Genomic DNA, 26,458 nt, shown 5'->3' with positions numbered 1-26,458 from the left:
TCCTCATTATCCCTGAATGCAAACAAGAGTGGGAGCATTGTACAGGGCCAGCAAGACTCCCATGGACAAGTCATGGTAAATGGTGGATTCTCTCTAGGGTTTTGGGATGTAGAGGTAGATAGCCTTTCAATATCAACAGCATTCTGGGCAAGATTTCAAGACTGATTAAAAAGATGCAGCTCTCTGTGTGTGGAACCCCAAGAGGTGGGTGATTCTGGGAGAGATCTTGGAAAGTGTTCTCAGTCTTGTCCAACATTTGTTGGGGTTTTCTCATGATAACACAGGTTATGGGTAGCTTGGAAAGCTGTCAGGAAGCCAAGGATTGGCATTGCTTTCCCTCAGAGTCTTCTGGAATAGAAGGGACATCAAGGCCTTAGGAGAGGGCTTGATCCAAAAATAAGCTTATGGTGATCTGCTGTTAATGGCTGAGATGCCTCCAGGGCAACGCTGATATCTCAGCTGAAAAGCACTTATGGAGAAAGGAAAGGAGATCTTAAAAGAAGATCTCTAGAAAGGAAAATTGGAATAATTGTCTGCCATTTTTGTCAGGGAAAAGTGCTTTGTATTTCCAGCTGGGTAAGTTAAACCAAAAAAGAGTCAGTCATTATTTTTTTCTGTAGTAAACAGAATTGTTAAGTTGTAAAGAGCTCAGCATCAGGAGGCACAAAGAAAAATGAAGAAATGAAAAAACCCTGAGCAACAAAGAGCTGTGGACAGCTATCTGCAGCCAGCAAATGATGCTCTTTTCCTGCTGTGTGGCCAAAGGAATTAATCGAGGACAGGTAGAAATGAAGGAGGGCACAAAACCTGCTTTTTTTTAATCTCTATGGGGAAACCTGCTCTTAGGATTAGGGTAAGGCTTGGATAAATTACAGAGGATGAGCTAAAATGGGCTTTCTATTGTGAGAGAGCGAGAAAAACCCACCTAACACTTCTCCCTAGCAAATACTTCAACCTGGGTGAGTATGGGTTGGGTCCCCAGCTGAAAGTCAAGGCAGTGGTTGGATGAAGGTCAAAGCATCAGTGAAACAAAATGAAAAAATAAATGTGAAGAGGTTGACCCCAGTCCTGCTGTGCAAGCCTTCCTCCAGCAGTCAGAACACTCTACCTTTTAGCAGTCCTATAGTAATAATATAATAAATAATAATAAAGTCCCAGGCTTTCCGCATGCAAGCCTAGAAGACCTGGTTCTTTTAGGTGGACCTACAGGTGCATTGGATGACTTACAGTTGTCTTTGGGAGCCTGATGACAAGGTGAACAATGTCTCTCTTAGCTGTAATATTTCAGGTGTTCACATGAAGGGTTTCTTTCCTGGATGCCTCAGTGCATGGTGTGAGATCATAGAATCATAGAATCTCCCCTAGTTGGAAGGGATGCATAAGGAACATTGAGTCCAACTCATGAGATGGGCTTTGCTGCCCTTCTTCTCCTTCAGTGTGCAGGACAGCAGAGGTGGCCGATGTCCTGTTCCTCGTGGGGCATTCCCAGAGTGCAGGGAGAGAGAGCTCCCAACTGCTCAAGGACTTCATCATCAGCGTGGCCCGCTCCTTTGAGAATGTAGTGATGGGCAAAGGAGGCATCCGGCTGGCAGTGGCACTCTATGGAGAGAAACCAAGGTGGGTCAGTGCATCCTCTACCACCAGCACATGGGTTTCTATATCCCTGCTGCTCTAGATGGGGACAGTTTTTGCTAAGAAACTATCTGTCTTCATTAAAGAGCTCTTACTACTTGGGTGAACCACTGCAAGAACAAAGCAAGAGTTCAACCCATAACAACATCACCAGAGTACAGAGGCATTTGGCCATGGGGAACTCATCCCGGGTAGGGAGAGTGAAACTTAATGTAGCCACAAGACACTCCCTGCTCTCCAATCTTAGATGCTGTTTTAAGACAGAAAGCTCTGGGGTTGCCCTGACCATTGTAAAGAGTATTCTGACTACCCATGAGTCTTCTGTAACCATCTAAGTTTCAATGTCATTGTTGGTCATTGCCATTAATTATGCATCCTTGCTGCAATAACATTTTCTTGCCCTTTATTCACCCATACTCCCCCATTTCCCACTGCCAGGATGAGCATTGAACTGACAGATTATGTGACCATCGAAGAAATACTAGTGGCAATTCAGGAGATTTCAATCGAAGGCAGCAGCTTGAAAGTGGGGTCTGCCCTGGCATTTGCAGCTCAAGCCATGTCTCGCCCAGCCACACTGCGAGAGGATGCGGCAAAGGTAAGAAGTCTTCTGCTACCATTGCTCTGATGAAACCCTCAGTAGGGATCAGACTTCTGATGTTTCACCCACAGGCATGAATGAGCCAGTTGGGTTGTATTCATCCCATCTGTTGTTGTTTTTGGCTTTTGAGGTTCCTCACTTAAGAGATCATTCAGCTTCAGGTCTGAGATAGAATGAGAGGCAAGTCCAGATTTTCAAAGGACTCTCTCAAGCATCTCTGTGTTCTCCTTCCTTCCTAACCCATGTGGTCTAAATCTTAACCAAGACCTGGGATGTTGGTTTGCAAATCCTGCAGCTGACTCTTCAAACTCCTCATATTGTGCTCTTTCATTCTCTAGCTCTGATTCCAATTCTTGCAGGTAGTTGTTTTGATCACGAGTGGGAAATCCAGTGACTTGTTTGAAGACAAAGCCCAAGTCCTGCAGGATGCAGGAGTGACCGTGTTTGCTGTGGGTATGTATAGACATAGAATCGTAGAATTGTTTGATTTGGAACCTTTAAAGACCTTCCAGTCCAGCTCCCCTACAATGAACAGAGATATTTACAGCTAGATTATAGACATGCTAAGCTACCAAATACAGTGTGCACAAACAATGTACACACCAGGGAAGGCTGCAGGTGTATAACAGCACCCACCTCCAAACACAGCATCTATCCCCTGGCACAACCAGTAGAAACCAATGCATGAACAGGAAAATCACATCTGTGCTGTGCTTGGATATTGTTTGTTGTTGTCGATTATTCAGTAGATATCTGTGGTTTTGCATCTGTCAGAACGACTTGCAAATTCAGGGCGAGTTCAATAAGTGGTTCCATGAAAGTCAAAATGTTTTGATGTGGCATTTTCAAAAATGAAATGCTGGGGTTGTTTTTTTTTACTTTTGAAGGTTTCTCTAATAGGATTTAGAGCCTGACTTTAGCTAAATTGTCTATCAGAGTAATTCCATGGGCAAGGAAAAAATTTTAGCCCCTTTCCAAGAGCCAAATACGGACACTTATTACAAGTCAAACCCTTCTCTTTAGCAGGCAGTTTGGGGAGAAAAAAAGAGTTGGTGGTGTTTTATTATGGAGAGCAGTTAGGTTAACTTGGACCAATTCAAGCACATTTTGGTTGACTTATTTATTTATTTATTTATTAATTCAGCCTCTGGAAAAACCAAAAATTTTCACACAGCCCCCTCAAAGTCTCTTTGTCTGATTGTCTGTCAAAAGGGCAGAAATGCCTCTATATTTAATGGGGAGAATGAGGGCAGATCCTACCCTCCTCCCTTTCACTATCCACTCAAAGCATCCCATTAATGGCCAGGTCCCCTTAGGCAGCCTTTAATACGCCTCTGAAAACAAACCTGGCTTCTCTTCCCTTGTGCAAGAGGCCACACCTGCTCCACCACCCCCCACCCAGATTTTGGCTCCATTCCATTCCAGTACATTTGTCCCATTCGTTCTTCAAAGACTTTTACTAATGCTTGACCTACTCCACTGCAAGTCTCTGGGGTCCTCCTTTCTCTCTCTCTTTTTTTTTTTCCCTTCCTATAGGAATTAAAGATGCTGACAAGCATGAACTGAACAAAATAGCTTCGGAACCCACAGCAGAGCATGTGATTTACGTTGGTGACTTTCACCTGCTCCACAGTGCAGCCCCCAAACTCTCACGAAGGCTCTGTTTCACTGCCTCAGAGCCCCCACAGCCCATCAAACAACCCGTGCAAGGTTTGTTGAGGTTCTCCTTTTATCCTGCCCCAAACAGCCAACCACACTGTGGGGATGGGTCTCCCATAGTCTCATTCATCTAAAGGGAATTCTATGGGATGGCTGACCCTGGAGGAGCAACCAGCTCAATGGAGTATCTGTTGCTTAGGAGCAGTGGTCCTATGTATTTTGCTTGTGTCTGCATTACCACGGTTAGCCTCAGGTTGGGTATTAAGAAAAATTGCTTCTCCAAAAGAGTGGTAATGCATTGGAACAGGCTGCCCAAGGAGATGGTAAAGTCATTGTATCTGGAGGCATTCAAGAAACATGGAGATGTGGCACTGAGGGCATGAGATCTAGATCTCTCCCAAAAGATGCAGATGGCTGTGGCAATGAGTTCTTATTGCTCACTTGGAACCCAAACTCACAAAAAATATAAGTTAAAAAAGCTTAGAGCAGAGCTTGGGAGAACTTTATGGATAAAGCTCAACACCAAATTCTTTCTCTGCATTGAATATGGTGATTCCCCCAGTGAAAGACTTTCACACATCCAACACCGGTGCCATTGTGGTGCAAACAAAAGACCCTTCTTATCTTCTTTTACAGCTGAGAAGATTGTTGGCCCCCGAGATCTGCATGTCAGTGAGCACAGCCACAATTCAATGAGGTTCACGTGGATGCCAGCCACAGGGAGGGTGATGGGGTACCGTGTCCACGTACAACCTTTGTTGCCTTCGGGACAGCCAGTTTTGGAGGATCAGCAACAGGTAGAGATGCATTCCCACATTTTAGAGCCCCAGTTGTGCTCATAGTGTTAGATATTAATCCTCTCCTTGGCACAACCCAGCTGGGAGATGACACCATGTCACTCAGCCATCCAGGTCATAGCTGAGTGAATCCCAATGAATTGCTGGAACTGCTTGTTTGAAGTGAAGCTCTATAAGAGGGGATTGTGCGCAATTGTTTGCGCGTGGTGGCATTACTATTGTGGTGAGATGGGTTTTATGATGGAATGAGGCAGGGTAGGAAGAAAGGAACAAGGATATGATACAAGCTGTCACCAACTCTTTTGGGCTCAATAAGAACACGTCAATGGGAACCACTCCTTTCTTCCCTTACCTCTGTGACATGACCTCTCAAATAAGACCATAGCAGCTCCTATTCCTCTTGCTGCCATCCTTAAATCTTGGCAAGATTTCTGTATGTTTTTATTTTGCCATATCTTTGTGAGAAGGATGATGCTGTGTACCAGCTCACCCTGGGACAACTTGGTCACTGAACAAAGCAGGACTGAAGGATAGAAAATGTATGCCTGAAAGCTTTCATTTCTAATAATAGAACAAACCTATGAAAGCATAAAATATTAAAGTTAAGATTATTAATTGTATTAATTATTCAGATTGCATTTAACAAGAATGATCATCCTTGACTGCTTCAGAATCTCATAAGAACATTGTAAAAACACAGAAGTTATGTTTATTTCTTTCGCCCTCAGGCTATGTTAAAATTTCCCTATATGAGCTTCAAGAAACTCTCTTTGTCAAAAATAGTGGGTTTTCCTCCATTTTCTTTAAGATGGGGGTTGGGGAACACCCTCACCATCATGAATGTTCTTGTTTTCATGGAGTTTCTACCCCATGGGATCCAGCTTTGGCACTACCCTGTGCCAGTGACATGTCCCTTAAGAGCCTGAGTATCTTTCAACTATTGCAGTGCACTGATCCTGCTCATGGAAGCACCTTGCAATAGAGGAGAAGCTTTGTGCATCTAACCTTCTATGAATGTGGGAATCTTCTACCCTCACAGAGGTGTAATGATATCCCTTGTCTGCCTGTGTGACAGATTTTGGTGGATGGTGACAAATGCACTGTGCTGGTGAATGATCTGAAACCCAACACCAAGTACATCTTCACTGTCAGAGCCATCTACACAGATGCCCTCGGGGAGTCAGCAGCTGTCAAAGGGAAAACCAGTGAGTGTCTCTTGTGAAACCATCTTCTTCTTCATGTGGGAACAGGGAAAGAAACCACCTCAGAGCCATACATTCAAGGCATGAGGAATACAGGAGTAGGAGAAACACCTATAGAAATGTCCCTGGTGTGGAGTGAAGCTCTATGAGCAGATGCAGAGTATCCCAACCATGTACCATGTGTACAGCCCACTAGAAAGCTCATATTATCTGATATAATGTGGAATTTAATAAGTCCAGGCTGGGGTTCAATTACTGTAATTCCTAATGTACATGGGATGAAAGAAGTTTCTGAAGACTCTGTGTTTAGAAACATGAGTTTTATGGAGAGGTGTACGTTCTAAATATCTTGGGTTTGGAAGCAGATGGTCCAAAAACTTTGGGTTGGCATTGTGTACCACTTAGAATTTCACTTCACTTAATGGGAAAACCAAGGGAGCAAGATCATGGCCCTTAGGAAATTAGGACCCTTAGGACCCCCAGAGTAGTGATCTCTGTCCCATGAAATGATCTGGATTACAGTCTGCTATGCTACATTCCTTTGTTGTCATATTGCTGGCTGTAATGATGAGATTCTTGGAAACAAAGAAGTAAATTTACCCTTGGTTAAGCCCTGGAGTGCAAGACACTGGGTCAGAAGTGATAAATAGAGCAAGTTTTGACCCAGAAATCTCTCCACTACTTTCAGATGCTGTAAAGGATGAGGGAGTACCGTGGTTGTACTTCTCCCTGTTTTGCATGAAGAACCAAGTCTGCTTTGCCCAAGGGGTTTTGAAGAGAATGCATCCTTTTTCCTTTTCTTTTACTTCTTCTCCCTATCCCCACAGTGTCTAAATTGTTTGTCTTCTTGAAGGAAGATCTCTGACAGGATGAATAAATAAAGAGCCTCAATAAGGTTGACTCATATGTACTTGCCACAAATAAGATGGAATGGCTCTATGGGTTGAAATAAAGTCATTTGATCTCTTCCCTTATTATCCCCAACGTGAAGGCAGAGGCAGAAGCTATAAATCTGCCTGCCATGGCTGGCTGGATCAAAATGGGCTCCTCTTTGTAAGAGTCACATCCATAGGCACAAGTAACGTTTGATTCATGTGCTCTTGCTCAGTCTGCCTGAAACCACTGCAGAGTTGTCTCTGCTCAGGAGACAATGCCCTGTGGGTAGATACTTCACAGCTTCCAACACCACTCAAAGAGGAAGCCCCCCAGGCACTCTGTCATGGGGGTTTTATGCTCATTTTTCAAGTGGACAAGGGTGTGATCAAGGGGAAAGTTTACTTTTGAGGATATGGCTGACAGAATAGGGAGAAGTGTTGCTGCTCGCTCTTATATCTCTTTGCCTTTGAAGTCAAAAGCTTTTCCAGGTGTCTTTGATGTGGCTTTCTATTAAAGCATTGTTCCATCAATTTTTGTACCCCCATAGCACCAGTGCCTCCAGTCAGTAATTTCCGTGTGATTGAAGAAGGGCTTTTTAGCTTGAAGGTTGCTTGGACTCCTCCCCTGGGCAAGCTGGAAGGCTATAAAGTCTACATCCCCGGAGGTGAGTTTGGTTTCCTTGGAGCTTGCTTTGAAATGAGTAGTGACCTGAGGGAAGGAAAGTGCCTTTTCATCCAAGAAAAGAGTGATATCACTCCAGAATAAAGCCAAATTAGCTTCTTCCAGACAGTGTAGTTCCTCTAGAATGGAGGTCAAGAGTGTTTTGAAGGAAGAGATGGGTAGATGGGTATATTAGGTAGAGCTCTATCACCCTGGATATTTGTCATACTCAAATGCTTCTTTGGTGTGGATGTGGGATGAGTTCAAGCCTTTTGGTATAGCCAACACTCACCTCTGTGTGATTTGCAGGGCTGGGGACAGCACAGATGCATCAAGTCTTAACTACAGACTTGAGGCTTAGCAAAATTTCATAGGTCAAGGCATGCTCTTTGCTGTGTCTTGAGTACATTACAATGGGATGTGGACTTTAGGCACTAGGAAGGCTTCACCATCACCCTTGTCATTGGTTTTTCAGCCAACAGGCCTGGAATGACCTACGAGCGGGTTCTGCAGGGTGATGTCTCCTCCCATGTGCTGGATAACTTGCAGGAGGATAGAGAGTACAGCATCAGCATTTATGCCGTGTATCCCCAGGGTCCAAGCCAGCCTGTGACTGCCTTGGGGAGAACATGTAAGAGGTTTGACTCCTTGACTCCTTCTTGCCTTGGGCAGTGCGTTCACACTCTTTGCTGTTGATAAACACCCCACTGTTGGGCATGGCCTGTGTGCATCAAAAGAGGGTTGCTCAACAAATCCTTCCTAAGTCCACCCTTGAGCCATGCTCTTTCCTCATCACATATATGGATGTGACCACCCTCAAACACCACCACACTGGTCAGGAGGAAAGGAGGGAGATCTATTATGTGCTCATGCTGCAGAAAGCAAGCAGTCTTGGTGCCCATGAATGATCAGTCCTGTCCTTCCAGTGAAGCTCCTGCCTGTGAAGAGCATCTTGCTGCAGAATGAGACCACTGATACACTCCAGGCTCGGTGGAGTCCTGTCCGAGGAGCAACAGGCTACAGGCTCACCTGGACATCAGCAGGTAGAAGAATGTGATGCAGGCATTGGTGGTCAGGGAGGTGGGGAGGCACTGGAAGCACTGGCAAGTTTTCTGGCTGTAGCCTCTTCATGCCCTGAGCCCAAACATCGTTTCATTGCTGGTGTGGGAGAGCAGGAGTTAGAAATTCAGGCTTGATGGCATATTTTGGCCTTGAGAGATGGATGATTCTGTGGTTCAAAGATGAGATGGGTGTCGGGACGCCTGGACTCCATCACAAGCTTTGGGGAAAAAAAAACAGCATTCCTTCCTATGGCTTATGAAAGAAGAAGAGATCTCTCCCTGTGGAGGGGGGGATTAGTTGGAGAACAGCTCTAAGGTAATCAGAAGGGACAAATCTTTCCAGGGAAGGCATAACACCATTTGTATTGCTTTGTAAAGAATGGTTCTCTGAAAAAAGAAACCCAAGCACACCCCCAAATCTCAGCTCTTTATCCAGTCTTTGATTAATAAGCCAGAAAGAAACAGAGCACACTCAGCCTTCCACCTCATCGCAAGGGGAATGAGCAAGATGTGTTCAGCCAAAGTGTGATCACATCGGTTCTGTGCTGCGTTTATCGTATCTGAGCAACTTTTACACTCAATACCAGCCCACCCCTATTCCAGGAGTGGCAAAAATCCCACCATCACCACTGTTCTTCTCCCACACTCCATCCCATCCCAGGGTCATGCTGGGATCAACGCTGTCCATCCCCGTTCAGCCATCCCAAGTGCTGGAGGGTTTTGATTTTATTTCTTTGACAGAGAATAGACAAACCAACTCTTGATAACGTCCACGGTGTGTGGGTTGGGAAAGGGGGATGGGGCGCAGGGTGATGGTGGAAGCAGAAAATGGGGACATGGCACCCTCCAGTGACCAAACTGGAAATGGCATCCCCCACTCACCCCTCCTCATTCCCATCGTGTTGCCGATATCTCTGCTTCTTCGAACATCTAGGTATTAACTCTTCTGTGTTCAAACCTCCCTCTAGAGTGATGCTGAAAAGTCCTGCTGAGCGGATTCTAGCCTGTTGCGAGGATACAGAAATCATATTAATGTGGAGAAAATGTATTTTGTGGCATTAATTGTCTCCCATGTCCAGAAGGGAAGGAAGGATGGCTCCAGAACTGAGTCACCCAGGGCTGGACAGAGTGTGGACCCTGTTAGAGGACTGCTCTGTGCCCTATATACATTAAACTGGAACGGGCTGCCCAGGGAGGTGTTGGAGTCCCTTGAGTTGTTCAAGAAAAAGGTAGAGGTAGTATCAAGGGCCATGGCATAGTGGACATGGTGGGGATGAGCATGCAGTTGGACTTGATGATCTGAGTCATCTTTTCCATCTTTAATGTCTCTGTGGTTTATCTGTTGCTACTTGAGTTCTCTGACCTGTAAAGCCCTAAACCACCTTGACCTGTTGTTTAATGCTGGGCGATGTGGGTTATTTGCACACATATATACACTATCTCCTCAACAATGACTTGTGCTTATTGTGCCCTGTCCCTACTGCCCTTGGTTTGAGGACCTCATGGGCACAGGTGCAAGCTAGGAGGACAAATACCATTCCATCTCATGCAACCATGTCATCTCACCCTCAAGCGATGGTTTGTAGGATCCCAGCTGGATGGTTCTCCTTGGCCTGACCCCATTCATTAACCATCATTTCCATTTGCAGATGGCAGCATCCAGGATGTGAACCTCAGCAGTACCTACAACTACTACATGATCCAGGGGCTGCAGCCTGGCACAGAATACACTGTCACCATCAACCCCATCTTTGGAGATGTTGAAGGGCCAGTGGTGAGCAGAAAAGCAACCACAGGTGGGTGCCACACAGCAGGGGTATAGGCAGGGGAGGAAGCCCAAGAGGACATAGATTGGGGTGAGACTGTGATGGCAGCACCAAACTGGTGTCCTTTGTGGTCCCCATCTTTCATATTCTCTGATGTAAAATGCAGTTTTGGAGGTGTGACACATGAGGACATCATTTAGTGGGTCTGGTGTTGATGAGTTGATGGTTGGGCTTGATGATCTTAGAGGTCTTTTCCAACCTCAGTGATTCTATTCCATTCAATTCTACTCTAATAATACCTTTTTTGGGGGGGCGTCAATTAGAAGTTATGGGGTCCTTGAACTGAACATGCAAATCTTTCTTGCAGTAGCTTCAAGCACTGTGCAGATGCTGAACGTGAGTGAGATATCCACCAATGGTGCTCTGGTCTCTTGGGACTCAGTTGCTGGGGCCACTGGGTACCGAGTGGCTTGGGGTCCTACACCAGGTAAGATCCCACTGTCCTCCAGCCTGAATCATCCATCCCTCCTCCTTTAGCACAGGAGATAAGGCTCTGGGAACCTCAGGAATGATGGACATAGGAACAAGTCCAGCTCATTAATTGTTCTGAGCTACTTCAGGGTATGAGATGAAACCAGAAATTATTCCAGTGCCTGTCTTGCAATGCTGGCAGATAGGGTGTCTGCAACCTGACCCCATCCCAACTGATATCCCAGTGGGTACAAGGGTTCCACACCACCTTGCCATGTCCTTGGAGATGAGCTAAGTCACATCAGCAGTACAAGGGCTCTACAACTCCCTAGAGAGGCAGAGAACACATGGGTGCATCCAGTGACCCACATTATGTTAGCTGGGGCCTTGGGTATGAGAGCTGGTTCAATTCTTTTGGATCCTCTTGGTGAGTTTGGTTGCTTTGGTCATTCAAATTCCTTAATAAACAATCAAAGGAAAATTCTCTCATTCCAACAAACACAGGTGTCCTACAATGCATCTTCAGCTGAGTCAAAGATGGGGAAAACATGGTGCCTGTCCTAGTAGACAACAGAGCTACTCCCCAAATTCCAGTCTTTATCCCCTTCTATTTCTTTTTTCTCTCTTTTGCAAAGAATTCTTTGGGAAAGACCGACCTCGGCAGCTGGCCCTCAACAAGTCAATCACGAGCTACCAGCTCCGCAACCTGGCCCATGACACCGAGTACGTGATTTCCCTCTATGTGCTCTTTGGCTCAGTGGAAGGACCGGGGATCACAACCTCAGCCAGGACGTGTGAGTATGGGCAGTGTGTTCAAGTAACTACCGTAGCATGCATCCCTTGGGTGGATGGTTCAACTTGGTGTACGCCTACTGAGGGGAGGTTCCAGATTTTTCATCAGAGAGGTTGAAAGGTAGAGGAAGAGGACTGTAATCTAGTATGGAGATAATGGCCTGAGCATTGTGTTGAAAGGCTGACGTAGGCAAACACTCATATTCAGCATCCATGGGAGCTCCAGGTGGATGTTTTGATCCTGAAGATAAGATCCCATAACTGCCTGAATCCCCATGCTGCCTCTTTGGGATTCACAGAGTTGCTCCTACCTGAATCTAGAACAAAGGAAACACCTTGGTGCTAAGGGCCATAGGATGTACATGCAAGAGTGTTCAGACTAGTCTCCCTTCAAATGAGAACGAGGCACCAGGGATAAGACAAGATGGCACTTTTAAACATTATCCAGTTTTGGCTTTACTACACTGCCAACATGGAGCCCTTTGGGGCATCAATCAGGACACTGTCTAACACCAACTTCATCTTGCAGCTCCTCTTGGCTACATCTCCAATTTCAAGGTGACATCCTACACCAGTTCAAGCCTGTCTCTGGCATGGAGCGCCATGTTGGCTGCCACCAAATTCAAAGTCACCTGGAGACCTGTGGGAGCCAGCAATGGTGAGCAGAAAAAAGGTGCATATACTTCTTCCTGTCAAAGACCCATATCAGTGGCCATGGCCATGGAAGATTCCTTTCCAAAGCCCTGATCTACTGCCTGGAGCAAGAAAGAGACCTCACTGTTAAGAAACATAGTCTTCATCCAGCACCTACTGCTGATAGATCTTTCCCTCTTTGTGTTCATGCTCTTCTATTTATGAAGTTCATCCCCCAAAGCTCTTGAATTGCAGCAGGGAAAGGCTGTTTCCTTTGGAGAGGATGCCACCAGCCTCACTGATGAGCTACAAGAATCATCCCTTCTTTTACAGAAAAACAGGTGGCCAAGACTCAGTACCTGGGCAGTAGGTTGTTGGCTCACCGGATTGACCACCTGCTGCCTGACACCCTGTATAAAGTCAGCATTAGGGCTGTCTTCAGCAAGACTGAGGGACCAGAGGTGACTCTGACACACCGCACAGGTATGTCCTTATGGAACAACCTTCTGTGTTGGGACACTGGGGCTGGATTCATGGAGTTTTGCTTCTTTCAGTGTGTTTTTCACATGAGTTTATCAGAACACATAGTGTTTGAATGTGCCTTCAGTTTTTCTTCAGTGTCATGACTTAGAACAATGAGCACTTCATTGCTTCCAAAATCTAATCCAGTTTTGGCTGGGATGGAGTTAATTTTTCTTCCCAGTGGCTGGTATGATGCTGTGTTTTGGATTTAGGAGGAGAACAGCTTTGAAAGCACACCCATGTTTTAGCTGTTGCAGAGCAGTGCTTACATAGGTCAAGAACTTTTCAGCTCCTCACACTCTCCTGCTAGCAAAAAGCTGGAAGTGGACAGAGCCAGGAAAACTGACTCAAAATTGCCCTTATTTCTTTCTTATTAAATTGCCCTTAGTGCATCAATTCTTACACTTTTCTATTTTGCAGCATCTCTTGCAGATTCCAGCCCCATCCACACCATCCAAGATCTGAGGATTACCAACACAGATGTAAATAGTTTGAAGTTGTCTTGGAGAAGGCTTCCAGGGGCAACTCACTATAAGATATCTTGGGTGCCATTCAATGGTAAGTATCCTGCTCCCTTAGGTGCAGTGTGAGGATAAAGAAGATCACCAGAAAACAGAAACTTAACTCAGTCCTATTCCCACAGGTGTCAGGGTGGATGGGGGCTATAATATCTCCAGGGACAGATTGAAGGCCTGAAACCTAGCCAAGTTTTCATCTGTAATCTAGAGATAAGTTGAATTTAGGTGAGGTTAGATTTGAGAAATCAGGGAAGGGATTTCCCTACCAGCACTCTATATGGTTTCTATTCTAACCAGAGCAATTCTATGGCTCTATGCAGAGGGTTGTTAGTTAGGGTAGTATGGTTAGGTGTGGTTGGACTCGATGATCTTTTAAGGTCTTTTCCAACCTGAGCAATTCTATGCCAGGCCAGGGAGGAAAATGGCCGTAACAATAATTGTTAACAGCAATCATCGTTCTCTTTCTATGTAGTATCCTGGATTTATTTGTTTGTTTATCTGTTTTGTGGTGTTGCTACAATTGTGGCTAGGTGGCTTGGGAACCTCACATTTAGTTGGAGCCGAGAGCAACTCATTCACCATCCCCAAGCTGAAGGAGAGCACCACATACACCATTGGCGTGTCTGCAGTGATTGGAGGACAGGAGGGAAACCCCACACTCCTCACAGCCAAAACTTGTGAGTATGGACACCAGCAGGTGGGGGAATAAATGTCACTAGAGCAGTGCCAGGGATTGTGATGGGAGATGGGATTGGGCAAGGAGAAATATCATTGGGCAAAATCGATGGGAAATATCTTCACCATTCTCAGCAGGTAAATGTAAACATCATTCATGAGTTTATGGCATCATGTAATGTGATTGATGCTACAGAATAGGGAGATTTGGAAATCCAGGGGTGGAGAAGTTCAGGTGTGTAGACAGTCATGGAGGATTCAAGCAGTAATAGCATCTGGCACAAGTGAACAGGCATGAAGTTAATTTCCTTCCTCAACAACTCAAATTTAGTGATTGGCTGGAAGAAAATCCCAGCATCCAGTCTGAAAATGTTACAATGATTTGATAAAATTATATCAGTTCCCATTTAGGGACATGATTTAGTGGACAGTATTGATGGTAGGTGGACAGTTGGGCTAGGTGATCTTAAAGGTTTTTTCCAGCCTTAATGGTGAAGGTCTCTGAAACTCATCACAGATGAAGAAGTTTTTCCTAGCACACCCCTCACTGCACATTGGCATATAGTGAGTATGGTGGTGATGGGCCATTACTTGGTCTTGATGATCTCAGTGGTCTTTCCAACCTTAATATAAGGTTGCTTTCTTTATCTTTTCTAACAGTGGATTTACCCAAAGTGACGGAGTTTACTATGCAGGAAGCTGCAGAGACCAGTGTTTTGCTGACTTGGGCTGCTGTTCCTGGAGCATCCAAGTACCTACTAACATGGCGCTTGTCCTCAGGTAATATTTCTGTGGTTGGGAAAGGATGGCTTGCAGTTTGGACCCATATGGCATGAGATGCCTTAAGAGGATCTGAGGATGGATCATGGACAAGTGTGGCTTGGCTTGTGTTCTATTCTGTTCAGCACATTGTCTTAGAAACAGCTGGTGCAGCAGAAGATGAAAGTGGTGGGTAATATAGAAGAAATTTCTTTCCACCAACAGCTTTAATTGCCATCCAGAGAGCCCTAGGCAGGTACAAGCAGTGTGCCCAGGTGGGTTCAACAAAGCTTAGTGCAAGGCCTTGCACCTGGGTTGTGGCAACTCCCACTATCAGTACAAACTGAGGGATGATACTGTAGATGTTCCTGTTCATTGCAGGGGAGTAGTAACTCCATCATTTCCCTGTTCAATGCCTCACCACTCTTTCTGAGAAGAAATCTTTTCCTGACACCCAACTGGTGCAACCTGAGGTCATTAGGAATAGTTGCAGTTAACCAGTAAGTGGTTGATTTTGTTTCTCGTACGGCCTTAATTCCTTTCTGTTCAAAAGCTTTCCTACACAGCAAAGGTCTTTCAAAACTTTCCTAATCATTACTTATCATTTTTAGCATATATTTGTTTGGGTATTTCCCCAATTGATTTAGTCCTAATGGGTTTGCCATTTTAAACAACCAGGAGTAGGCTTAAACCTCTTTTGATATAGCAAGTTTCCTGACACCGCTCCAGCCACTAGCTTTACTCTTTTTGCTAGGAATCAGTTAATCTTCACAAGTCAATAAAGAAAACAGATCTGACAAAATTCCCCTGTGCTCCCTGCAGTGCTTTATGAGTTACCAGGTCATCAACTTTAATTTTTTTTTAATTCCAAGGACATTTTAGTATTGGCAGCCTAAGGCTTGCAGCATATGTCACTCAGGATGAAGTCCCCTGCGATAACATCATTTTTTTTCCCCACTACATATTATGGATAAATGATTAGGGAACAGAACATTCAGCTCTCTAGGGTGATTTAAGTGATCTAGTGTAACTGTTCCTCTCCTGTGCTATGCTGTTAAAGCATCGATTGGTAAGTATTCAAAAATCATTGGTTTCAGAGTTGTCAGGAGCTCAGAAATGGATAATACCACATCTGACAGTCCCACTGTGCCCTCACTCCATTGATCCTTCTGAAATAGGTTTATAATTATTGATTTAGCATCATAGTCCCATGAATCTTGCCACTGAGTTTCAATAGTACCAATGAAATTAAATTTATGCTCACAAGTAGTTCAAATTTCTCTTGTTTAATTATCCAAGCCTAGAAAGACAATTAAGAATTTTCACTTTTTTTTCCTCTTGGTGCCTTTATTAATTTTCTTCTCAGCAACTTGATGTTTTTCAAACTGAATGCTCATTCATTACCCATTTTCTTTCCCCTCAGTTGGGCTCATTTAATGCCCTCCTCCCTACCTGCCTACTCTAACCATCCTGCCCTATAAGAGGATCCCCTTCCACACAGCAGAAGGTCGTCATAGTTTTAAATCTCCATCTCTGGTACTATGTCAAACAAACACCATTCACCTTGATGGGTCTCTATCTATATCCAATCTTCCTGCCCTCTCTGACTGGAAGGACCTTGGAGATATTCAGCTACATGTTACAGAATCACAGACTCATTAATATTGGAAAAGGTCACCATCAACTCTTCACCTCGTTGCCTTCCTCTCTCTTCTTTCTCTCATCTCTTGAGTATTCCAGTAATGCCAAAGCCATGAAGTTTGTTTCTATTCAATCAATATCTTGCATTTATTCTTTGAAAACTGTCTCCAGAAAAGCAATCGTCCTTCTCTAGTGCTTGTAGACCCATAAGCTTGCCATCCTCATGCCATGTACCCAACCCTGGGTGTGATCAATTTCCTACCTCAGTCTGCTATCAATTTCAACTCGTGCCAGAGTGTGGTACCCTTACACTTTCTCATTATGTGAACAACCCATTACATGAAACAGAGGGTTTTAGTGCTAAATAATGGCACGGCCATGTTGTAAACGTAATTTAATGTAAATGAAACAGGTTATTTACAACTACTTAATTTATTTTCCTAGAAACTAACCATTATTCTTTGAAGGAAAAAATGTTATTTCATAGTGAAAAGGTACAAATTTCATTTTATACCTTCCATTCCCCACCATTTCAAACTAGAACTATCTATTGTACGCAACCACATTTCACAAGTTAAGCTTATTTCTCAGCAAGCTTTCCATTCATTAACAAAAATAACCCTGTTTCTACACACACCAGCCTTTGCAAACTATTATGGATATTTCATCCTTTTTTCCAGCTTCTGATCTTTCCCTGGAAGTGCTGTCAGCAGCTTTGAGATCGTACCGAGTGACAGGACTGAGCTCTGAAGAGACGTATTTGTTTTCCATAAGGCCGGTCTTTGGAGATAGAGAGGGACCAGAGACAACACTCATTGGGCAAACAGGTATGAAGGCAGGAAGGTCGTGCTGTAGTTTTTCCTAGCTAAATGCTATTGAAGTTAATTTCTTGTTGGTTTTTTAGTTTGTTTTGTTTTGTTTCGTTTCCTGAAGTTCAGTTGCTTTGTGAGGTAATACCATCATAACTAAGATGCTGACAGCAAGGGGTTGATCGATAGACTAGATGATCTGACTGTCCTTTCCAACCTTTATGATTCTATGTTGGCTGTCAGCTGGACTTCACGGCGATTCACCTCCACCAGTCTCTCCCATGACTTCTACAAAACTGGCTACGGTGAGATCCCCATCTCCAAGCAATGTGAGGACCACCCCTCTTCCATTAACCACCACTACGTTACCAACAACCCTGCTGTCATCTACCACAGCTTCTGCAACACTGACAGCTCTCCCTGGGCCAAGTGAGTGTGTATCTATGTGTGATTTCAAGGTGATGTAGAACAGCTTACAGAGGTTCTTTCTTCTCTCTGCAGTCTGTGGCAAGTTCAAAGCAGACATTGGGTTCCTGGTGGATGAGTCTTCAAGTATTGGCTGGAGTAATTTCAACAAAGTGAAGGATTTCCTCTTCCGGATCATTTCCTATTTCCCTAAGATTGGGCCTGAAGGGACACAGGCAAGCGTTTGTTATTCTGTTTCCTGAAGGTGATTCCCATCCAAGTGTTTACCCATTGCTCACCTCTGCAGTTTCAGCAGCCTGCTCACTCACGCTGAGATTCAGAGAGGTTAAACATTTTGACTAAAAACATGCATCTAACAAAGACCAGAACAGAAGTCTTCTAAATCTCAGCCTGGATCCCTATTCATTTGGAGATATTCCCATTACTTCCTTGTTTTTCTAAGACCAAGTCATTAGGAATAAAGCAAATCCCAAACCTACTTAAATACTCTCTAGTTTATGGAGCCCAGTGATGTATCAACCTTTAGGTGCCTTTCTAGGATCCTGTTTCTTCCCACATCCAGACCACTAATGAGAAGAAATCCAGATTCTCAATCCATGATATGAAACTTCTCAAGGGCAAAATGCAGCCCACTGTATTAAATTAAACCATGACCAAGCAAAGCCAGTGGAAGGACCCCATAGATATTTTATTTGTGATTAATTAATGTTATATGTAAATTAGCCCTTTGAAATGAGGACCTATGTAGTTTTCAGCTGAAAAGGATTGTAGGTAGCCTTGAAGGTTTAGGCATTTGATGTATTTTTTTTTAATCAGGTTGCTGTTGCACAGTACAGCGAGGAGCCCAGAGCAGCCTTCCACTTCAACCAGCACCAGGACCGCAACAGTGCTCTAAAAGCTGTCAAGGAGCTGCGCTATGCTGGAGGCAACACAAAGACGGGTGTGTATATGTGAGTCTATACGTGTTGGGAAGGTCTTCTGGGCCAAAACAGAGGGTTGAAGCCTGGTAAGGTGTTTGAATACTTTGAACAGGTTTACCTGGTTAGAAAGTTATGGTCTAAAGTACTGTAAAATTTGAGCTGAGAATTATATGTGTTTTTAATCCCAGGGATGGTCTATCCAGCTGGTCTGGTGTCCTTTATTCATGTCCTAGTTTTGCTGCTGGGTTTCTCTTCATTGTTTTATAGCCTTGAGGGAGATTTTTATACCTGGCTTGGAGACCTAGCCCATAAACATTAGATAAGGATGGTTGATGCTGAAGCATCCTTATTACCCTCTCCATGCACATTTTAATGAGCAAGTTCCAGTGGTTATTGCTTTGCTACCCTAACAACAAAACAGTGTACCTAGTCTTATCTTCATGACATGTCATCACATAAATGTCCTGTGTTCCCTCCTGCTGTACAAATAACACAGCTCTTCATCAGCTTAATATCTCAGAAATTCAGAAACTTGTCTTATGTTGTCAAAAACCCAGACAACACTTCTTACCTCCACGTTCCCAACAGGATGGGGGGGTGCACCTACTTCCTCAAAAGCAGTAGTATTATATTAGAAGTAATTGGTTTTAACATCTTAAAATGGCCCACCTAAATGTCTTCTAGCCGGTAAACATAAAAAGAAGCCTTGAGGAATGCACATATGTTAAATGAAGACTTGTAAACCTCATCTTGACTTAATGGCATTGGTCAGGAACACAGAGAGATGGTCTGAATGCAATAATTTGGATGGGAAATCCAAATGGATAGAAAAAGTGGCTGTGAAACTGGGCTGACTGCAGACTCTTCAGTTACCTTGACTCTAGTCCTGTTTTATTTTGGTTGGTTGGTTGTTTTTTTGTGTGGGATTTGTCAATGGAGGCATTTTACCTCCCTTAGAAGTCTTTCCATGCTATTTTGGGGCTGCTTAACCACTTCAGCTGGTGGGAGAGTTCTTTAGGAAGCATCGTTTATCTTTCTAGGGATATTTGGAAATGAGAATTCTGTAATTTATTTTCTTTCCCTAAAATGAATGGAAAAATCTTCACATCACCCAAATTTATCTTTCCTTTTCCAAAACTGTCTGAAGAATTCAACCTGAACCATTTCAACCAGCCTGATTTACTGCTGTCTTCCCTCAAAAGGCATTGCTCCATGTTAAGGTCCACTACCTATTTATGGGGCCACACTGAATGCCTTCTTACCTCCATGCATGGAACGGGAACCCACCTGTAGACCTAACACTTTCATAGATTTAATTTGTGTCTCTCCATGTTTACCCAGGTCGTGGTATAGCCTTTATGCTAAAGGAGTTATTTCAGCCCTCCAGAGGGATGAGACCAGACCTCCCTCATGTGCTGATGCTCATGACTGATGGGCGATCCCAGGATGATGTGTTGCCACCTGCCAGAGCAGCCCATGCTTTGGGTAAGAATCGCCCTATGGTGTTTCCCTAAGTTCTCCTCCATGTACAACCAGAGATTGACTTTCCAGAGGGCTGTGTGAATTGTCCACTTCAAGTGCACTGTTGGCTTTCTTCACTTCTTAATCCTTTCTTCTTCCTGTTCCTGACTTGAGTGCCTTTGTGTTGCTGTAACTCACACACACTGCTGCTGGTGAATTCTCTAGCAGCTAGTGGACTACCTAGCTCCCATCAGAGGTTGTTTACAGCAAGGCTGTGATGAGGGGTTTGGAAACTCTGTTGTTAGCCATTTTTGCTTCTATTCAGAGAGTGATGTGTTTCAGGAATCCGCATCATTGCTGTGGGTGTCTCGGGAGCTGACCCTGCTGAGCTCAATGACATTTTACTGCAGCAGAACCTCCAGAACGTTTTCTATGTGAGCACATTTGATGAGTTCCCCCAGATCCTCCGAGAGTTAATAGAAGTCATTTGTTCTGACCTTCAGCCCTCAGGGGCCCTGCTGCCATCTGGGGAGGTGAGCTACTTTACAGATCTCTGAATAAAAGACAAATTATCTGGCATAGGTCATGCACAAGGACAATCTTCTTTCCTAAGCAAAGTTTCAAAGAGAGGAAGTTTAGAATACTGGGTTCAATCCTGACTTCACCGACTGTTCAGTCCCAGACATAGAATCATAGAATCATTAAGGTTGGAAAAGAGCACTGAGATCATCTAGTCCAACCACCAACACAGCAGATCATCTAGGCCAACCATCAGCCATCAACCCATCAAGGTGAAGAACAAAAACTTTCAAATCAAGGCAGTAGAACTGGGGAAGACAGAACAGAATTTCAAATGTTTTGTCACATACAGTCCCTGCAGGGCCAAAGTATTTCAATGTATTATAATTATGTTACCCTCTTCTAATTCTGATTGATGGATGTTTGGTAGAGATGTGTATGATGGGTTATCTCCAACAGTGATGCAGCTGTTTCAATGAATAGGTTGATGACATGAAAGCACAGTAACCTCTAGAGATATACTGAGGGTTGATATGTGATGTCTGGCCCAAAACCTGGTCAGTCTAACTCAGACTCCATGTTGTAGGTTGCAAGACCTGAAGCTGACAAGCAATTGCCTTTTGATGACGCAGACAACAAGGTACACCTCCCCAGTCCATCACCAGCTGAGCCAGACATCCAGAAAGGAGTGGAGGCTTGTGGTCCCTGGTGTCTAAAGGTGAGAATTCCTTCAACGATTCGCAGGAATATAAATAATACATTGAATCTCAAAGTCCACTAGGTTGAAAAAGACATTCAGGACTGTTATGTTCAACCACCAACCAGACCTACTGAGTCCCATCACTAAACTATATTCCTTAGTGAGGATGTGAACCAGTCTGTACTGGAAGAACTTATTCCTCACTTCTTTACAATACAAGGGGTGTGCTAGCCAGTGTTTCATGGTCACACTGGTTTGGGTTTATTTGCAGTCTTTTGCTGAATCTAATGATCATTTCTTCCATTTTCCTTTTCCTTTTAAGAACTTTAGGGGCTCACCAGCTCGTGGAGGCCATGACCCATATGGGTTTACTATGAAGGGAGAGAAAGGAGAGAGGGTGAGTCCATTTTCACCTGCTTGTTTAATTAATATACAGTTAAATGATTAGTAACAACAAGGAGATCTTCAGATCTTTTTATGTTGGTGTTTTAACATATGTTGCTCTATGCTGGCTTTGAAAATCAGGCAAAAAGGAACTTTTACATGTTTGTATTTACTGGCAGCTGAGGATTCCCTCAAGCAGTGCAGAAAGCCAGTGATGCATGAAGACATTCGTGTTGGCAGGTCTACAGCCATAACTTGAAGACTATTGCTTTTCATTTAGGGTCTACCTGGGAAGGATGGCATTCCTGGACTACCAGGCAGACCGGGACGAACAGGTCCTCCTGGTCCCCCTGGTCTCATGGTATGTGTTTGCTTTAGCAAACCCCAACAGAGTGGCACTTAATGGAGAAGTGAGCATGGCTCTCAGTTCTCTCTCTCCTGTTTTGCAGGGTCTCCCTGGCATCCAAGGTGATATTGTAAGTATTCCGAACGCAGTGAATGTCATCAGTACAGTGGGAACCTAAAGCTTGATCATTTCACAGTGATGATCTTGTGGGTGCTGTGGTTTAATATTTCATTATTTAATTCCAGGGTTCTCCAGGCTATCCGGGACCAGTGGGGCCAAAAGGCGACAGGGTGAGTTTCATTCCTGGGTTTATTTGCAAAGAAGCTCTGATGTTGATGTGATGTTTTGTTTCTGAGCAGTTGCACAGGGACCTTTGGTGTATATGAACTTTGGAGTTACATATAACAGCTCTAGACATGGTCTGTGGGAGCTGTCTTTCAGCTTAGCTGGGAGATTTTTAATGTCTTAATGGAGAAAACTGCTCATTTCTTATCACAGGTCCTTGGCATGTTTCAGTTGGATATATCAGAAGCAGGTAGAGTTGAGTCATTCTGCACTTCTGAGAGTCTTCATTATGAATAAGCCTATTTGTACACATTTAAGACACGGAAAGCTAAGGTTTCAAGACCAGTTTTAGGCAGTTCCTAGAAGCAGCTGTCCTGTCCTTCCTTTATCCCCAAATACTTGTTTCTACTCCTTCCTCGCACTCACTTGAGCTGCCCATATGGCTGTACCATGCCCTGTTTTTACCTGGATCTCCCAACACAGCTGAATATGCATCTTTCTTTCCTTGCACACAGGGAGAACCTGGTTATGTCCTGGGAGGAGTGGAGGTGATTCCTGGCCGAAATGGGCATCCCGGCCCCCCTGTGAGTATACCCAGATGTGGTGAACCCTTCAGTCTGGGGAACTGACAGAGCAGCAAAGGGATCTGGGAGTGAGCTCACATCTCTATTTCACCTGTTTTTTGTTGTTATAGGGACAGAAAGGACAGCCAGGAGTTCCTGGGGTAGCAGGACCACAGGGTTTACCTGGACTACCAGGGCCACAGGGCCCACCAGGACTCTCCATCAAGGTGAGCAAGGCTATCTGCACCATGGCTCTGTGATGTTTATCCCAAAAAGGGGTAATCTGCCATAATCCAGAACCTCTAGATACTCTGTTTATTCAAGGGCCCTAAGAACACATATTTCTCCTCACCATTATGGGATTATGTCATTGAGATATAGAAGGATGAACTCAATATGGCTGTCCTTGCTACCAGGACCTTGCTGATCAACTCAATCAATAATGGAGCTTGTAAGGTCATAGTCAGCTTTGTCTGACATGAAACCAGACCAGACACCTCTACTGAAGCTCTCATTTCCTTTGAGAGTGGGAAGTTTTGGTCTCTTGGGCTGTGATCCTGCAGGAGTTTCTGACCAGGATCTAAATGCAGAGAGGACCCCCTCTCTAAATTACCACCCTGCAGTAATACTCCTTGTCTTTCATGTTTCAGGGTGAACCAGGGGATTTGGGTCTCAGGGTAAGTATCTGAGACTCACTTTCATGTTACTGTATGATGGCAAACTTCTTGTTTTAATTATTTATAACTCACCCAATAGGTTCTGATTTCAGTACTTACCAGTTGTCCACCCAGACCCAAAAGGGTCACTGGGACAAAATGTAAGATTGTTCTGTGCTTCACGCAGGGCCCTCGTGGAAGGAATGGCATCAAAGGGGACAGAGGAGGCATGGGAGAGCCGGTGAGTTGTCCACCAATGGTCAATCACTATAGAAGAGCCATTGGCCATAGCAGGAGGGGACCTGGGAACACCAGCTGACACATAGGGTAGGTGGGGAGGGACAACATTCACTGCCAGCTCATGTCAGCCGCCGCTGTGAGATGCTTTGATCTGCTGATGAGGGCTGGCACATGAAGCAGGGCCAATTAAGCATTTCTCACCTTGTAGTCTTCATCCTGCTGATCCGCCGCTTATGAGTAGCCAAAAGGAAAACGTTAGGAGCACAACACAGCCATTCATTATACTAAAAGCAAGGACATGTTCTCATGGCTCAGAGCAAACTTGTGAGAGCTACATCCATTACCATGCTCGCAATGACCACAAACCCTTTGGCACGATCAATCATGCTGATGGACAATAGAAAATGTTGCATGATGAAGGCTGCTCCAAAGCGGCAGTGATTCCACCTGGAGCCCCTGTATCACCCATGGAGCAGCTGAGTGTAGCCCGGCTCCTTTCCACATCCCGCCCCTCTCCCCCTCTCAGAAGGACAGAAAAGAGCTGAGGCAAGTCCAGAGGGGGCAATAAGGTGGCTCAAAAGTGTAGGATGCTAAATACACTGTGCAGGTGGAAGATTTGGGACAAAAAACAGTAAAAGGGAGGTGACTCCTCATACCAGAAGTCCCACATGGATATTTTCAGTGTCAGAAGAGAAACACAAGAAGAGAAATAGACCACAGAAACCTACTGAGGATAAAGAAATGATGTCTGGTTTGGAAAGTGTGTACTAATAATTCAAACCTGAGAGATGAGTACCCAGTCTATATCTTCCCATACAGTCAACACTTCTATTCCTGAGTGACCAATCATTGGGAGGGTGGAGATGGGGGACATCTATACATAATCATCTCTGTAAATCCTCAATTGCAAACCAACTGGTAAGACAGGTACATCAGGAAATATGTCTCTGTTTGTGTTTCTGCAGACTTTTCTTTAGAATAATTGGTAACAAACAGTTTGGAAGAAGAAAGACATGATAATGTATTTTCTTTTCCAGGGGAAACCTGGCTTGCCAGGCCCTGTAGGGCAGGATGGTGTTCCTGGACTGCCTGGACCAAAGGGAGAAAAGGGAGAAAAGGTCATTACTCTTTACAGATGCTTGTGAGATCCATCATCCCAAGAGGGATAGCTGAGATAAAGTAATATCAATGTAGACTGAATGAAAATGAAGTGGAGATACATAGGGATATTCCCCCATTCCCCTCCTCTCCCAGCTTATATATGCTCAAGTCTGTGCATGGTGGAGTAGATGCTTCCTCTCCATCCAAGCTCTCGTTTTCTCTCTGTTCTCTTTTTTCCACCCACTGGAAGATCTCTGCAGTTCCTGCTGCCTCCCAAGCCCTGCATGTTTCCTATCCCTGGATAAGACCACTTCTAGTAGTCCCTGAAAACACCCTTGCTTTTAATTCTCTTCTCCAAATCATTGCTTGTGCCTTGTCTGAGGTTACTGGCTAGATATACATCTTAGCCAAATGGTTAAAGAGCCAATTTCTCTCCTCCTCCTCAGCAGGATGGTTAAGAATAGAGCTCTGAAGCAGATTGCAGACAGGGTAGGATGTATCATGCTTTGCAGTTTAGCATTGTGTGCACAATGCTGTGCTTACCTTTCAGGGGATGGCAGGAATTGGTATTCCTGGCACTGCTGGCCCAAAGGGGGAAGAAGGACAGCAGGTGGGTTTGCCATTTTGCTGTGAGGTTTCTGCTAAAATCCCCCTGGAGTGTTCAATGTCTCCAGAGACTTCTCCAGTACCTCTTCTATAGATTGTCCCTGGTGGGTACATCCTGTGGTTGCAAATGGAAAGGGACAAAGAAGGGAAGAAAGTGAGTTTTAAAGTCTGAGCTTTCATTTTTTTTCATCTTTTTTTAAGGGGGTGATGGGCCCTCCAGGAGTACCTGGACCAAAGGTAGGCAACAAAACACTGAACCTGTGTCCCTGTGTCTGGCACTGAAAGTGTCAAAGAAAGAAAGCAGCTCTTGAGATCATCACAGATGATCACAACAGAATTTCAACAGAATATTTTTCTTCTTTTTTCTGTATTTTTGTTGTTTGTTTGTTTGTTTTATCATAAAATGGAGGAGGGTTGTTAGATGAAATATAAGGTCATTGCTAATGGTAACAGCCAGCTTGCTGTTCGTGTCTTGCTCTTCAATATAGCAAAGATCTCTTCAAATTCCACAGCCCTGGTCCACACAAACAGGAGTCTGTGGCCAGATGGCTTCATGGACTCCTCTTGAGGATAAGCAGACTTTATTAGGGTGGTCACTGGTGATGTTGGCCATACCCAAGGACTTATAAATTATGCTTGAACTTATATAGAAAGTATTTAATCTGTTTTCAATCTGGTGGAAATTCTCTTTTGATGTCTTACAGGGACTTCCAGGACCTCCAGGGCAGAAGGGAGTCCAAGTAAGTCAAACAGTAAGAGAATGGGTTTGACTGGCTCAGCTGAAGGTGTCTTAAATTTCTGTAGGCACAATCAGGTGTGTTCATGGTGGGGCTACACAGAGAAGAAGCCAACAGGGAGTCAAGTGAGCACTTACCCCTTACCATCCAACCGTGTCTTCTGCCTAGACCTATCACCAGGACAGACTAATGCATCCTAGATGATACTTTGATGATCAAGGGTATGCAGTGCTGGTTTATTTCAGAGTAGCATTGGCAGCATTGATTTAGAGACAAAAGGTAGGAAGCCAGCTTTATAGCCCCTAATTCAGGGTCATAGCACAGTCGTGAAGATTCATTGCCATCCAAAGGTCAGTCCTTGGTGTGTACAAGCACAGGCTAAAGCAGCTATTTACCAACTACTCTTTTCATAAGAATGATCTTTCAGTCTCATCCCTGGA

The 26,458-nt window shown here is 44.4% G+C and overlaps 1 protein-coding gene across 7 annotated transcripts in view; it reads left to right on the top strand.

The window, feature by feature from the left end:
- The window catches only part of LOC107325293 (collagen alpha-1(VII) chain-like), an 86,050-nt gene that overhangs the window by 9,430 nt on the left and 50,162 nt on the right, over positions 1-26,458 (top strand). For 5 of the 7 annotated variants that reach the window (XM_032448711.1, XM_032448736.1, XM_032448756.1 and 2 more), the window contains exons 3-38: positions 1,437-1,617; positions 2,071-2,230; positions 2,593-2,686; positions 3,770-3,943; positions 4,529-4,689; positions 5,765-5,894; positions 7,315-7,431; positions 7,903-8,058; positions 8,354-8,470; positions 10,138-10,284; positions 10,622-10,741; positions 11,361-11,519; positions 12,047-12,190; positions 12,484-12,633; positions 13,093-13,230; positions 13,721-13,867; positions 14,526-14,645; positions 16,946-17,092; positions 17,318-17,503; positions 17,576-17,715; positions 18,317-18,440; positions 19,762-19,905; positions 20,224-20,414; positions 20,987-21,118; positions 21,423-21,497; positions 21,765-21,845; positions 21,934-21,960; positions 22,076-22,120; positions 22,631-22,699; positions 22,810-22,905; positions 23,329-23,355; positions 23,522-23,575; positions 24,612-24,692; positions 25,226-25,285; positions 25,483-25,518; positions 25,986-26,021. In XM_032448711.1, coding sequence (XP_032304602.1) covers positions 1,437-1,617; positions 2,071-2,230; positions 2,593-2,686; positions 3,770-3,943; positions 4,529-4,689; positions 5,765-5,894; positions 7,315-7,431; positions 7,903-8,058; positions 8,354-8,470; positions 10,138-10,284; positions 10,622-10,741; positions 11,361-11,519; positions 12,047-12,190; positions 12,484-12,633; positions 13,093-13,230; positions 13,721-13,867; positions 14,526-14,645; positions 16,946-17,092; positions 17,318-17,503; positions 17,576-17,715; positions 18,317-18,440; positions 19,762-19,905; positions 20,224-20,414; positions 20,987-21,118; positions 21,423-21,497; positions 21,765-21,845; positions 21,934-21,960; positions 22,076-22,120; positions 22,631-22,699; positions 22,810-22,905; positions 23,329-23,355; positions 23,522-23,575; positions 24,612-24,692; positions 25,226-25,285; positions 25,483-25,518; positions 25,986-26,021 — 4,166 coding nt within the window. The remainder of the gene's footprint in view (positions 1-1,436; positions 1,618-2,070; positions 2,231-2,592; positions 2,687-3,769; positions 3,944-4,528; positions 4,690-5,764; positions 5,895-7,314; positions 7,432-7,902; positions 8,059-8,353; positions 8,471-10,137; positions 10,285-10,621; positions 10,742-11,360; positions 11,520-12,046; positions 12,191-12,483; positions 12,634-13,092; positions 13,231-13,720; positions 13,868-14,525; positions 14,646-16,945; positions 17,093-17,317; positions 17,504-17,575; positions 17,716-18,316; positions 18,441-19,761; positions 19,906-20,223; positions 20,415-20,986; positions 21,119-21,422; positions 21,498-21,764; positions 21,846-21,933; positions 21,961-22,075; positions 22,121-22,630; positions 22,700-22,809; positions 22,906-23,328; positions 23,356-23,521; positions 23,576-24,611; positions 24,693-25,225; positions 25,286-25,482; positions 25,519-25,985; positions 26,022-26,458) is intronic. The other 2 variants (XM_032448635.1, XM_032448671.1) reach the window with 2 other exon arrangements.

The sequence above is a fragment of the Coturnix japonica genome, chromosome 1, assembly GCF_001577835.2.
Source record: "Coturnix japonica isolate 7356 chromosome 1, Coturnix japonica 2.1, whole genome shotgun sequence".
NCBI lineage: Eukaryota > Metazoa > Chordata > Aves > Galliformes > Phasianidae > Coturnix > Coturnix japonica.
The sequence above is the reverse complement of the archived record's forward strand: the minus strand, read 5'-3'. Positions and strand labels throughout refer to the sequence as shown.